The following is a 13409-nucleotide window of genomic DNA, read 5'->3' on the forward strand; positions in this document are numbered from 1 at the left end:
ACTCGGGGGGCGGGGCTCGGACATTGCCCTGGCACCCCAGAACCTTGGAAGCCACCCAGACCCAGCTTCCTCACCAAGGTACTGTGGGCCGGTGACATCACCTCTCTGGGCCTCAGTTTACCCCTCCATAAAATGAAACTACTATCCACATTAGGTCCTGGATGGGGGAAATTCCATTTTCAACCATAGCCAACAGGTCCTCCATCCGACAGGTGGCCAAGGTGAGGCTAGAACTTGAGCTGTGGCCCAAGGACATCCCTGGGACAGATGCTGGGTTCCCAGCCTGCTCTGGGCCCTCCCTGCTGAATCAGCCTTGCCTTCCAGCCTGTGACCTCCAGGACCCTCCCCACACCCAGCTCAGCTGGCCAGAAAGCTCCTCCCTCTGAATGTAGACACACACACACACACACACACACACACAAAGCTGAGAGTTCACCCTTAGAGCCCCACGCACTGTCCCAGGCAAAGTGGCGTCAGGAGGAAAGAACCAGCTTGACTGAGTGCCAGCTCTGTACCAAATACCTTCTGTTTCCTGCACAAGCCGAGAGGGAGGCGCCCTTCCTGTCCCCATTTCTCAGCCGAGGAAACTGAGGCTGAGAGGAGACGCCACTTCTCCTGGTTCAAGCATCAGGGCCAGCTTGGCTACCAGAGTCTGTTGAGGGTTTGAGGCAGCCTCTGTGACTGGCGCGTCTCAGGGTCTTGCCCCCTCTATAGGAGGGAAGATCAGGGTTGTCGTGGGCTCTTCGCACGGCTTGGGAAAAGTTCAGGGAGGTGACAGATGTGTGAGTCAGTCATGTCTGGAATTCAGTGGCCCATCAATCATTTATACCTCAGTATGAATGAACTGATTAGATTCTTTCCATAGACCTTTCGTGGGGAGAAGAGAGAACAATTTGGAGCCCTCACTGGGTGCTGGGCAACAGACAGTTCCCTTCATTAAGTAGGTACCTACTGTGAGCCAGATGCTAAGGGCATAGCTGTGAACAAGATTAACGTAATCCTTCCCTCATGGGCCTCTCAGTCAGATCTCTGGAGGTGGGCAGTGAACAAGTGAGGAGACAAACAAGAGCCATTCGGACGGTGACCCCTTGGGGGAGGTGGTGTTTTAGCCAAGGTCTAGGCAGAGCTAGGGGAAGAGAAGTACCAGGCGATGGGAACTGTACGTGCCAAGGTCCTGAGGCAGGACCAAGAATCGAAAAGCTTCTGTGGCTGCCTTGGGGGAAGAAAGGTCTGCCGAGGACAAGTGATAGGAAGGGAGGTGGCCAGGATAACATCTGGGTAGAAAATGGTGGGGCCTAGACCAGGTCGGGGTATCCAGTGGGGACTGCTGTACCCCCCATTTAGGGGAGGAGGAAACCCAGGACATCAGAGTATGTTGTGCAGAGGTACCCTGGGAAAGAGTGTCAGGCCAAATCTGACACCGACCGCTTGGCCTCAACCACCAAGTGAACAACAGCTGAGCCAGTTTTATCAGGAGCAAATGGAGGCAGAGAGTTTGGGGCTCTGAGCAGAAAAGCCTCCTCACCCACCACCAGAGGGCAGCAGAGCCCCATCACCTTGGGCCAGGCAAGGAAATGGGTCCCTGCCTCCCCTGCTCCAAGTACCCTAGGAATAAGCCCACGTTTGTTCTCTCAGCCTCCAAGTCCCCATGAGTCTGGCCCCTGCCACCTCTTGTCTCCCTGTCACCTATCTCCCCACCTGGCTCACCATACTCTAGCCATGAGGCTTCCTGGGCTGCCAGAATATAAACTGGTCCAGCCTCAGGGCCTTTGCATTTGCTACTCCTCTGCCCAGAGCTCCATTTCCTCCTTTCTTTGTTTGTCACGTCTCTATCAAGCCCTCAGATAGGAAGCTTTTTCTGAACACAGCCCCCATTCAGGGCCTCCCAAGCCCCAGATACATCCATTATGCCTGTCCATTTCCCTCATTGAGACTGCATTATGGGTGTGATTTCCATGTTTTCTTGTGTGATTCTTAGGTTATTTTTCTCACCCAGAGGTTTGGGAGCCCCTTGAGGGCCAGAGCTGGATCTGGCCTATTCTAGGGTGGGGCCTGGTATACAGCAGGTGCTCAGTTAATGCTTATGGCATGGACAAATGGGAAGGAGGTGGGAGGGCTCTGCCTGTGGTGGTGAGCAGGAGGTAATCGAAGAAGGTCGTGAACTCAAGGTCGTGAATTCGGCCCTCATGGACAAGGGGGCAATAAAAAGCACTGTGAGAAGAATGTTCCCTCTGGGGCCTTGAATGTCAGGGACAGGAAGAATTTGTTATTTTTCTATCCAGGGAACTAAGAACCATACAGCGTATAGAGCTGGGAGGGGTGTGGACAGTGCATGGGCAGGTGGGAAGGGCTGGGGTGGTCAGACCACGGAGGGGTTGAGGGTAGGGTTCTGTACGCTCACTGGGGCTTTGCCATTTACATAGTCACTTAGCACAAGCAGAGGGAGGCAGATCCCGAGTTACGGACAGGGTTAGGCTCTGAGACCTAGGAGAGGGATTCACCCAGAAGTGTGGTTTTGCTGTAAAAGCACTGAGGAGCCACGGAGGGTGGGTGAGTTGGGGAGGGACGTGATCTGGTGGGCAGGGGGCTGACGCCAGACATCGGTCAGACATTAGTCAGCCTTTCACGGGAGGCCTTTGCCACGGCCACAGGCATTCTGGATTGTCAGCTGCAGCATTGTTCTGCAGAGGAGGAAACTGAGGCCAGATGGGCGTGGGAGAAGTGGCTGCTGGGGATGCCAGCACAGTGGGAGTAATGGGGGGCACGGAAGCACTATAGGGTGCCACCACAGCTGGGATTGACGGGTAATTCCTTTACTAACTGTGCAGAAGCACACATGGTGGGGAGGGTTTGTGGGCACAGTATGTCAGCATATGGTGACTTGGGTCCCCAGACCTGTGGGATCTTGTGTGCCCCCACGCAGGAAGCTCTGTCCCTGGCCTGTGGCTCACGCTGGATATCTCAGGGTCATAAGCGACCACCTCCCTCTTTACGTCCACATCTGGCCCCTCATCAGGGCCCGTGCACTGGCCTCAAACCAGGTCTGGAATTTACCCACTTTTCCCCACAGCCTCACCCTGGCCCGGGCCTCAGTGTCGTCCTCCCAGACCCTGTTACAGCCTCTCACTAGCCTTCTGCCACCTGCATTTCTGCCCCTGACAGCTCCTGTTCCCCATGGAAGACGGGAGCGGGGGGGGGGGGGGGCGGAATTGACAAACAATTCAGACCATGCCCCTTCCCTGCTCACACATCCTCCATGGCTCCCCATTGCTTCTCCCGCTACAACCGCACTCTTCCTGCAACGTTTACATGTTAAGTCCTGCTGGCCTCTTCCCCTCAGTCTGGTCTCAGGGCTTTTGCACAAGTTGTGCCCTCTGTTGGGAACACTTCCCATGGCGGGCCTCTCTTCCTTCTCAATGTGTCACCTCCTCAGAGAGGTCTCCTGGCTAAAGTCTCCCTTTGCCATTTGTTACCTCTGTTCTTTTCCTTCCTTGACTACGGTGTTTGAAATTATCTTGATCATTGAGTTGTTTGCTGTTTACTGTCTGCTTCCCCCACCAGACTTGGGGCCTCTGAGGGCAGGGTACTCAGGGTTTAGCACAGGGTCAGGAACACAGTAGTTACTCAATAAATGTTGTGTGAGTGAATGACCAGCGAGGGGTGTTTGAGACCCAGGCCCAGGGGACCTGGAGAGCATCAGGAGGACAAACCCAGTAGCAACCTGAGGGTGACTGTGGCCATGGCCAAGGCAGGATGGGGAGTCTCTTGAGAAACCTGAGAAGCAAAATTGGTGGCAAGAAGGTTGGGGGGAGTTAGGGTTACACACCAGGCGGGGGCCCCTATCCATGACTTCTCAGATATGGGGTCTGGGCTTCAGCGTCTGGGTTGGTTCCCAAAGCATCGTGTGATCTGTGAAGAGGCCACCCTCAGGGTGACACTGTCCCTGACTTCTGGGACGGTCATGAGAAGAAGAAGCATTAATTCACTACCTCCTGTGTCAGACGTTCCTATTTCTGTGGTGAACAGGTACTGCATTCCCAGCACTTTCTGTGCCTCCGATTCCATTCCATTTTCCTGAGGGGACATCTGTAGAGGGAGAAACAGAGGCCCGGAAGTTAGCCTGATGCTAATAACATTTATCACACATTTATCGGGCACTGTTGTGGGTGCCACCTTACGTCTAACTCATGTGATCATCCTATCAGCCCAATTTCCCTCCCATTCTACACTTGAGAAGACAGGCCTCAGAAGTTAAATCAGGCATCCCCTGAGTCGGGTAGCCAAGTTGATGGCCTTTCCGTCGCCATAGACAGGCAAAGCATGTCAGATGCCCTGATTTCCGTTTGCGCAACACGTCCTTTCTGCCAGTCCAGTGCTGAGAGATGCCGGGGCCTCAGGGAGCCCAAGCCCGAGAAGACAGAGCCAGACAGACGAGAAAAGGTTTCCTGGAAGAGGGGACGCTGGATTTTGCCAGGCAGGAAGGACATTCCAAGAAGTGGAGCCACCGTGGGCACGGTAGCATGAGCCAGGCCAGGCCCTCGGATAGGTCTCAAGTGCCACACTCAGAAGGGGTTCGCGCGGCGGGGAGAGGGGGAAAAGGAGACGTGAACAGATTGACGTTTTGAGGGAAGGGGGCTACGTTCCACCGCCTCACCTAACAGGCGCCAACGCCCCGCCCCCGCCGCCCGCGGCCCTGGCAACGCCCCGCCCCTCCGCCCGCGGCCCTGGCAACGCCCAGCCCACTAAGCCGGCACGCGGGTCCGCCAGCCTCGCTTCCGCGTCGCTCGCTCCGCCCCGCGAGGCCCCGCCCCCGCGAGGCCCCGCCCCCGCGCTCGCCTGGGCGGGTTCCCGGCCGCGTTCCGGGGCGCGCGCTTCCTCCTCGCCCCCTAACCCCAGCCCCGCGGCGCGCACCCCCTACCCCGCTCCGCGGGGCTCCTGGGGCCAATCCCGCCGCGGAGGTTCGTGCCCCGCCGCCGCCGCCGCTGCGCCCCCGCGCCTCCCGGGTCTCGGGCGGCGGCGGCGGCACAAAGAGAAGCAGCATGTCCGACCCCAGCTACTGGACGGCGGTGGCTGCGCCAGGCCACCGGAGCCGCCTTGCCAAGGGCGCGCTGCTGCAGCGCTCCAAGAGGTAGGGGGCACCGTGCGGGCAAAGGCGCGGCGGCCGGCCAAGCAAACACGAGTTGCCAGAAGTATATCCCGGCGGCGTGGCGTGGGCCACTGTGTGCGGCGGTAGGGGGCAGGGGGGGACGCTTTGGGATCGAGGTATCCTCTAGGACCCCAGATACCCTCGTTTCGCCCGTCATTACCCCGGAGTGGGGTGTCTGCCCGCTGGGGTCATAGTTAAGGTGGTAACACAGGCAGAAGGGACTTGGGACCGAGTCAGGATTCGAACCCAGGTCTCTAGGCCTGGGAGACCTGGGGAGGAGCTTCTTGGAAAAACTGAGGCTACTCTGGCCCCGGGGCTCAGTTAGCGGAAATATTGTTTCAGAAGCAGATATTTACCGCACGAGGCTGGCATGCAGGTGGTGTGTCAGGAGCCGGGTCACGGGGGTAAAATACTGGGTTTAGCCTCCAGCGAAGCCTGGCTTCTCTTGGAGTCTCTGTTTCCTCTTCTGAAAAGAAAAGGCCAGGTAAGGGGTAAGGGCTGTGGACTTTACAGGACTTGGGTTCAAATTCCTGCCCAGCCACTGCCTGGCTGTGTGACCTTAGGCAGTTCCTTAACCTCTCTGTTCTTAGATGTTTCACTGGTGCTGGGTTGGGGCGTTCCTAGAGGGCTAGGCACTGAGACCAGCTGCTGAAGGACCTGGAATGCTAGGTTCAGGGCTTAGATGCTTCTCCCAGATCCTGTGGAGCTACAGAGGGCTTAAGGGCACCTTAGGGATCGGGTACAGGAAACTGGCCTCAGGCCAGCGTTTTCTGTCGTATCCTCACTCTGTGTTGTCCCACTTGGGTGTTTATTGAATGGCTAGGCAGAGCTTCTCAGCGTCCTGGGCCTTCTCCAGAGAGGGCTGAGCAAATAGCCGACACTAGACAGTTGCTCGGGAAGTGCACAAATGATGCCCGGTTCCCCTTTGAGACCTCAAATATGGCTGTGTTTTCTTTTCAAGAAGGCCCCGCCTGAGAGCGAGAGGGAGGTGGCCAAGTGTTTTTCCCAAAGGCAGCTGTTAGTGATAAATGATGCATTGGGGTGCAGCATGGAGCTGAGAACCCAGATGAGGGCTGGGAGAGGATGTGGGACTGGGGGGGGGGTATGGGTGTGTGTGTGGGGGGGGGGGTTGTTGGCAGGAAGTCTTGCAGGAACCTGTGGGTTTCACTTTTGCTTCTGTACATCAGACTACAGGACAGTTCCTTGCGGCTGTTGACATCCGTGGTCTCAGTTTCCTAGGCTGGGAAGTGGGTGCAACTGGTGTCTCTCACCTCCGGGTTTGTTGGGATTGGCAAAGGGTGACTTAATTCACCGGGGAGGCATTGCCTGCCCTCCCACTGCGTGCACTAGACCCTGCAGGAGTTGTGGGGAGAAAGATGACCATATACGTGCCCACGGCCATCGACCCAGTGCTGGGCCCAGAGCTGAACACTGTGTACGTAGTTCATCAGATCTTCCCAGCACCTTGCAGGGTGTACAGATGGGGAAACAAGCTCAGAAGGGCAGGTGCACATGGTGTTATCGACAGGCTGGATCCCTCCTCCCTGCCTGTCTTGTTGCCTGGGTCGGCGGCTGACCCTGCTCTCCCATGTCTTAGCCTGCTCTGTGCCTTCTGCCTGGGACACCATTCCTGGCCCTGTAAGGCCCTGAGGTTTCTCTCTCCCTCCCTGCGCCACTGAGCTGCGTTGGCGGCTCAGAGTATGTGGGCTGCTGCACTTGTCGAGCAAGCAGAGCCGTTGCTGGGCAACTGCACCGGGGAAGGTGGGGAGACGGTTCGCTCTCAATTTCCCTCTGCCAGGGCGGGGGCCGGGGCCGGGGCACAGGTGGGAGAGGCTGGGCAAGCGTGGGAGTGGCCTGGGCCAGGGGGTCTGGAAGCCAGAAGACAACGGGGATGGAGGGAGGGAAACGTGTGGGCAAAAGTTGGGTAGGACAGGGAGGACAGGACCTAATGTGCGAGATGCTGATTTTCGGGGTTTTATAAGGATTGGACTGGCATTTTGGGGGGATCGTGGGGAGGAAGATCGCCAAGAGATTGGGGCAGCGAGCCTGAGAAGGGGTGCGTGGAATGGAATGGGAACCTGCCTCAGTTCACCAGTGAGCTCCGGGGTCCTCTGCACTCTCTGCCTTATTTGCCAGTGCTCCCGGCCGGGGCATGGCGTCAGCGAAGGAGTGGGGGTGGGGTGGTGAACACAGAAGCATGAGAAGGCTCACGGGGGGGCTCCTGGCCATGTGCAGTGTCCCCCAGGAGTCTGGAAGTGTCTCATGCCACCACTGATAATAATAAGAGTTTTAAGAGTAGGTAACATTTGTCAAAAATGACTACCCCAGACCTCAAAGGCCGAGCTAAGGGCCATGCAGGAGTCCAACCGGGGGCAGAGTGGCAGTGGTCACACCTAGCTTCCCGTCCTGCCCCAGAGCTGGCCATATGTGCGCTCTGGCTTGGGCACGCGGTCCTCTGAGCCCTGAGGCCTGGGCCAGCGCCTGACCTTGTCCCCACCTCCCTGACAGCTGCCGCAGTGGGAACCGCAAAAGCCTGGTGGTAGGAACGCCCTCCCCAACCCTCTCCCGGCCCCTGTCTCCGCTCTCAGTTCCAACAGGTGAGTGTGGGAGCAAGCCTGCAGGGGCGGTGTCCCGTCTCTGCCCCCTCTGCCTCAGTTTCCCCTGCCTGCTTCTTCCTCAGCAGGCAACAGCCCCCTGGATAGTCCTCGGAACTTCTCCGCTGCGTCGGCCGTGAACTTCCCCTTTGCCCGAAGGTGAGTGGTCACTGGCTTTGAGGGATGACCTCAGCACAACTGGTGAGGGGACAGGCAGCGGCATGCTCTTGGTGGTTGGCCCTGCCTCTTCATTCGCCTTTTCCCCTCCCCTGTCCCCTGCCCTGTGACGGTCTCTCCCCCTGGCTTCTGCCCCCGGCAAACGCGCGGCCTTCTGCAGCCACGTCCCGCGCATGGACAGGTAATTTCAGGGAGCCCTTGGGGAGGAGGAGGGCACACCATCCAGGCTAAAATCACTAATTCACTAAAAATCATTAATTTACTTAGAGTTGACGTTGGACCAAGCATTTAAATGTTACTCGTTCACTCATTAACATTTATCGAGCACCCGTTACATGCCGTACCCTGTGCCGGGGGCCGAGGAAGGGGAGGCTGGACTTCGACCCTTGGGGAGTCCTCAGTCTCAAGGGGGTGACTGGCATGTATCCCAGCAACTGCAACTCACAGAGGTCAGAGCTTCGACGTGGGAGGCACTGGCAGCTGGGTCAGGGAGGGCTTCCCGGAGGAGGTGTCGGAAGGGCAAGGAGAAAACACACAGTGGATTTGTTCACCTTGAACCTCTGTTCTCCGCCTTTCCGGAAGATCCTTCCTCCAACAGGGCCAGCACCTGCCAGCCACGGTCTCCGTCCTTAGTCCCCACAAACCACGGGGGCCATGCCTTCTTTCCAACTCTTCTGGTTCTCCCCTCTAGGGCTGACGGCAGAAGATGGTCCCTTGCATCTCTCCCATCTTCTGGCTATGGAACCAACACACCCAGCTCCACCGTCTCGGTACCCACAGTCCCACCTTGGCCAGCAGACAGGCGGGTGCGAGGTGGGGCGGGACACGTCTTTGGTTTTTATCAAGGTGTCGGATAGTTGTCCAGTCAACAAACATCCTGGCTGCCCCCTCTGTGCCCCATTCCGGGCAACGTATGGGTCCCTGAAAAGACCCAGCCTCGGTCCCAAGGAGTCCCCGTTCTGGAGGACACAGACATCCCCATCCTGTGGGGTTAGGGCCTGGCCAGAGGGAGTCTTAGGGTTGCTTAGGGAGCAGGCGGCGAGGCTTGCTGGAGGAGGGGGCATCAGAGCTGGGGTTTTGAAGGATGCGTAGAAGTCAGGCAGGAGACTGTTAGCATCTAATGACCAGCAGGCAGCCTAGGCCTTGAGGGGTAATGCTGGGGTTCTGGCTTTGGCGCTGACTGTGAACTCGTGGCCCTGATACCCCCTCCTGCCAGTCGAGCTCATCCTCCCGGGAGCGCCTCCACCAGCTTCCTTTCCAACCGACACCGGATGAACTATGCTTCCTGTCCAAGCATTTCCGCAGCTCAGAGAGCGTGGCTGACGAGGAGGGCGGCCACCGCTCACCCCACCTTCGTCCCCGTTCCCGCAGCCTCAGGTGGGCCTTGACCTCTAACCTCAGCCCCTTCCCGGGCTGCCTTTGGGGCCCACGTTGTGGCCCCTCCTCCACTTCTGGCCCTGACCCTGTCCAAGCCTGGCCTCTGATCCTCGACCCTCCCCTGGACTGGATTTCTGGTCCCACGTCACAAGCTGACTGTCCCCCGCCTGCCCCTTCCCCTTCAGCCCGGGACGCACAACAGGGAACTTCGACAATGAAATCGTCATGATGAATCATGTGTACCGGGAGAGGTTCCCCAAGGTGGGCAGCGCCCGGTGGCTGCACCGGCCCTAACTCCCCTCCATGTTGTTGTCCCTCCTTGGCACCCTGTCTTCTTGGCTGTATCCCCCCATCTCTCCATTTCTGTCTGTCCCTATCTCTCTGTCTCAAAGCGCCCCCCTCCAACCCAGGCATATTGCTTCTTCCCCCCGCCAGTTCTCTGGCCCCGTCGTCCCCATCATCACATTCTCCCCCACAACTGCCTGTCTTGCCCCCACCTGTGTGTATTGCCCCCCCAGCCCCGTCCAGTGACCAGGTTGTCCCATCCGCCCTGCCCAGGCCACGGCACAGATGGAAGGCCGCCTGGAAGAATTCCTTGCTGCTTTTGCACCCGGCGCCCGGCTGGCCCTGGCCGATGGCGTCCTGGGCTTCATCCACCACCAGATCGTTGAGCTGGCCCGCGACTGCCTGGCCAAGTCTGGAGAGGCCCTCGTCACTTCCCGCTACTTCATGGAGATGCAGGAGAAGCTGGAGAGGCTGCTACAAGATGTGTGTTTTGGGGGGGGGGGGTGTGGGTGTGGGGGTCCCCGGGGAGGGCAGGGCCAAGGGCCTGCAGGCGACGCCATCGCCCGCCTCTCCCTAGGCCCACGAGCGCTCGGACAGTGAGGAGGTCGGCTTCATTGTCCAGCTTGTCCGGAAGCTGCTCATCATCATCTCGAGGCCGGCGAGGCTCCTTGAGTGCCTGGTGAGTCTCTGCACCCAGCCAGGTGTGGGGCCCAGCGGTTGAGACTAGGCCGCTAGAACCGTCCTGCTGAGATACAAGAGACAGGCCCATCGGGTGGAGTTTGGAGAGGAGCACGGGGTGCCTCCCGGCTGGGCTGGGCTCTTTTCCCCGGGGAAGTGCCAGGAGCTGAGATCTGGAGGGGAGAGTTAAAGCTGCTTCAGACGGCGGGGACGGCACGGGCCGAGGCCTGGAGGTGGCCGCAAGCCCCGGCTTACCAGCCCCTCTGCCACCCCCAGGAGTTTGACCCTGAGGAGTTTTACCACCTGCTGGAGGCTGCCGAGGGCCAGGCCCGAGAGGGCCAGGGCATCAAGACGGACCTGCCTCAGTACATCATTGGGCAGCTGGGCCTGGCTAAGGACCCCCTCGAGGGTAAGCTGACGGGAGTAGGGTGGAAAGAGGAAACCCAGGAGAGGCCGGGGCAGAGCTGTGATTCAAACCCAGACCCGTCGACTCCACAGCTGCCGTGATGTTCCTTCGTCTCTCTGTGGCTCTGCCCTCAGCCACCTGTGGGGCCCACTGTGGGAAAGTGCCTGGGGTTCCTGGGTCAGCCAGCTGTAAGTGGGACCTCTGACCTGCCAAGGGGTGGCTCCGAGAGGAGCCACCACTCCTCCCACGAGTCCCCAAAGTACTTTCCTGATTTCATCATCTGACCGTGGCCCAGGAGACGGACTTAGAGTCGGACAGGACAACCAACCCGTGGGCTTGACCAAGCTGGTCAAGAACTCCCCCCAGAAAGCAGAGTCAGGAGAACTGAGACGTGGGACCCGGGGAGCGTCGAACTTGGACCTGACCTGGTCCAGGTGCGGCCATGGGAGGCTCTGGGGAGAGGTTGATGTGTAAGCGAGTCCTGGCGGATGGAGAGGTGACCAGGTACAGATCTGGGGAAGAGAGGGGGTGGACCGGGCGGCGGGGGAGGGTGAAAGCAAAGGCCCTGAGGTGAGCGGGAAGAGCAGTGAGGGGGGAAGCGACTGGAGCTGAGGAAGAAGCAAATATGGGAGAAGGTGGTGGGGTCAGCAGGGCTTTGCCACAGTGGCTGGTGTCTGCCCAGCATCACTGCTCTGTTATCCCTGGGACTGGGCTGCCGTTGTCCCCGTTTAAGGCTGAGGCTCCAGGCAGATGAGGTCGAGCAGGGATTCAGACCTCGGCGGGCCCCAGGCCAGACCGCTTGTCGACTGGCTGTGTGGCCCCGGCTGTGCCTGGCTGTCCAATGAAGGCAGGTGGTGCCGTGGGCGGCCCCGGGGTCAGAGGAAGCAGAAAGTGGCCGGGCAGTTGGCAGCTGAGACTGTGGGGCAGGTCATCTATCCAGTGTCCCCGGCGGGGAACCTACTGAGTAAAAGAGGCTGTATTCAAACCCAGACCTCCCTCACCCGTGAGACCCCATTGTCCCATCCCAGCCTTGCTCCGTGACCGTGAGACACTGTCACGATTCAGTGCCATCATCACGGCTCATGTGCACCAGCCGCTCACTCGGGGCCGCCCCTCTGCCAAAGCCCTAGGGCCAGAAAACGGCGTGGGTGGGGGGCTCCCTCTGGGCCACACCCTCAGCTGAGGAGGATGTTAGGAGCCCAGACCCAGAGGGCCCATGTCACAGCCTGCGTTAACGGGCCCAAGGCTCGGAGCCAGGATGATGGCTGTGCCATTCAGAGGCTGGGCTTCCCACTGGTCCTTCTGGAAAGTTCCTCAGTCATTGCTTACTCTGGCCTGGGTTTGGCCAAGACCTGGACGTAGTAGGGGCTTGATGATGCATGCAATGATGGTATCGTGGGAGCCGGTCAGGGAGGCACTACGTCCCCAGGATGAGCCCTGGAGGCCTTGGGAAATCTCTGGGCGATCGAGGCACAGGCACGGAGGCATCATTTGAGGCTCCTCCCTTGTCTCACAGAAATGGTGCCTCTGAGTCACCTTGAAGAGGGAGGACAGCCCCCAGCACCTGAGTCCCCGGAGGTAAGTCACAGAGCTTTGACGCCCCCACCTGTCGGGTTCTTTTCAAGGTAGATCAGGCAGCCGTGGGAGGGGCTGGGTGTGCTGACGTGTTGCACGTAGTAGGTGCTTAGTAAATTCCTGTGACTTGAGGGAGAAGGTAGAGGCGAGTGCCCTGCCCTGGCGGTTGGACAGGGCAAGGCTGGAGGGGATACTGGAAAGGGGCGTTTTGGAAGATGTCTAGGAGTTTTCTGGAAGGAGGACGTGGCTCCAGCCAAAGCTCAGAAACTCAGAAGCTGAGTTTGAGAAGTCTGGAAGGAGAAGGTAGCATCAGATGTCGGGACCAGTGGCTGGGACTTGAAGGCAGGAAGAGCCCGGCCTGCTCTGAGGTGGGGCAGGACCCTGACCCTTCTTTGCCCCCTAGAGCCGTGCCCTGGTCGGCCCATCACGGAGGAAGCCGTGTGAGAATGACTTCGAGACCATCAAACTCATTAGCAATGGGGCCTACGGGTAAGTCCTTGGGTCCCCCATGGACTGATTTCTCAGCCGCCCACAGGGATGCCTGAGGTCCAGCGGCCCCTGAATGTGCAGTCCGGGAAGCTGAGGCCTGAAGAGGGCAGTAGAGACACAGTACAGCCAGGCCAGGGTCTCAGACAGGCTCCGCCACCGTCTAGGCCATTACCTGCTCCAGGTGTAGGGAGTTCTAGGTATACAAGGAAAAAGATGGCCCCGTGGTGGCGGTAGTGAGCAGTGAGCGTCATTTTAGTGCCACTTTGACAGGTCCGCGTGGGGCTGGGGTGGGAGGGGGAGTCCTTCACAGGATAAGACTATCCAAAAGGGGCTTGTGCGTCCGGGTGATTTGGCTCAGCAGCACTGCCAGGAGTCTGGGTCAGGGAGCTCCCAAGAGGGAGCAGTGGCTTGGGGTCTTTTTAGCCCCAGGGTTCGTCTTCCGGATGGCTAGTAAATTTGGTGTCGTTTCACTACGGATGCAAAGCTGGCAAGCTCTCGACGGTTAAAAATCTGCTCCTTTGGGCCCTATTTAAAGCAATTTGAGTTTGGTGCCAGGGGGCTTTTGACTGCAGGGGTCTCAGTCCGCCGTGAAGAAATAAGCCAAGGGCCATCTCTGTCATATCGATGTGACACCAAGAAAGGCAGCTTAAACCCGTAGGGTGGCTGCTTTTGGAGAGGGGCC

The 13409-nt window shown here is 58.9% G+C and overlaps 1 protein-coding gene across 17 annotated transcripts in view; it reads left to right on the forward strand.

Moving 5' to 3' along the window:
* Positions 1-13409, forward strand: part of MAST3 (microtubule associated serine/threonine kinase 3) — a 36886-nt gene that overhangs the window by 8792 nt on the left and 14685 nt on the right. For 4 of the 17 annotated variants that reach the window (XM_081792216.1, XM_081792207.1, XM_081792197.1 and 1 more), the window contains 11 exons: positions 7655-7743; positions 7827-7899; positions 8078-8098; positions 8609-8687; positions 9134-9294; positions 9480-9555; positions 9853-10062; positions 10157-10258; positions 10534-10666; positions 12180-12241; positions 12642-12727. In XM_081792216.1, coding sequence (XP_081648342.1) covers positions 7655-7743; positions 7827-7899; positions 8078-8098; positions 8609-8687; positions 9134-9294; positions 9480-9555; positions 9853-10062; positions 10157-10258; positions 10534-10666; positions 12180-12241; positions 12642-12727 — 1092 coding nt within the window. Of the gene's footprint in view, positions 1-5; positions 5129-7654; positions 7744-7826; positions 7900-8077; positions 8099-8608; positions 8688-9133; positions 9295-9479; positions 9556-9852; positions 10063-10156; positions 10259-10533; positions 10667-12179; positions 12242-12641; positions 12728-13409 lie in introns of those variants that run through there. The other 13 variants (XM_081792217.1, XM_081792200.1, XM_081792198.1 and 10 more) reach the window with 9 other exon arrangements.

Source organism: Panthera onca, chromosome A2 (assembly GCF_046562875.1).
Source record: "Panthera onca isolate mPanOnc1 chromosome A2, mPanOnc1 haplotype 2, whole genome shotgun sequence".
Classification (NCBI taxonomy): Eukaryota; Metazoa; Chordata; class Mammalia; order Carnivora; family Felidae; genus Panthera; species Panthera onca.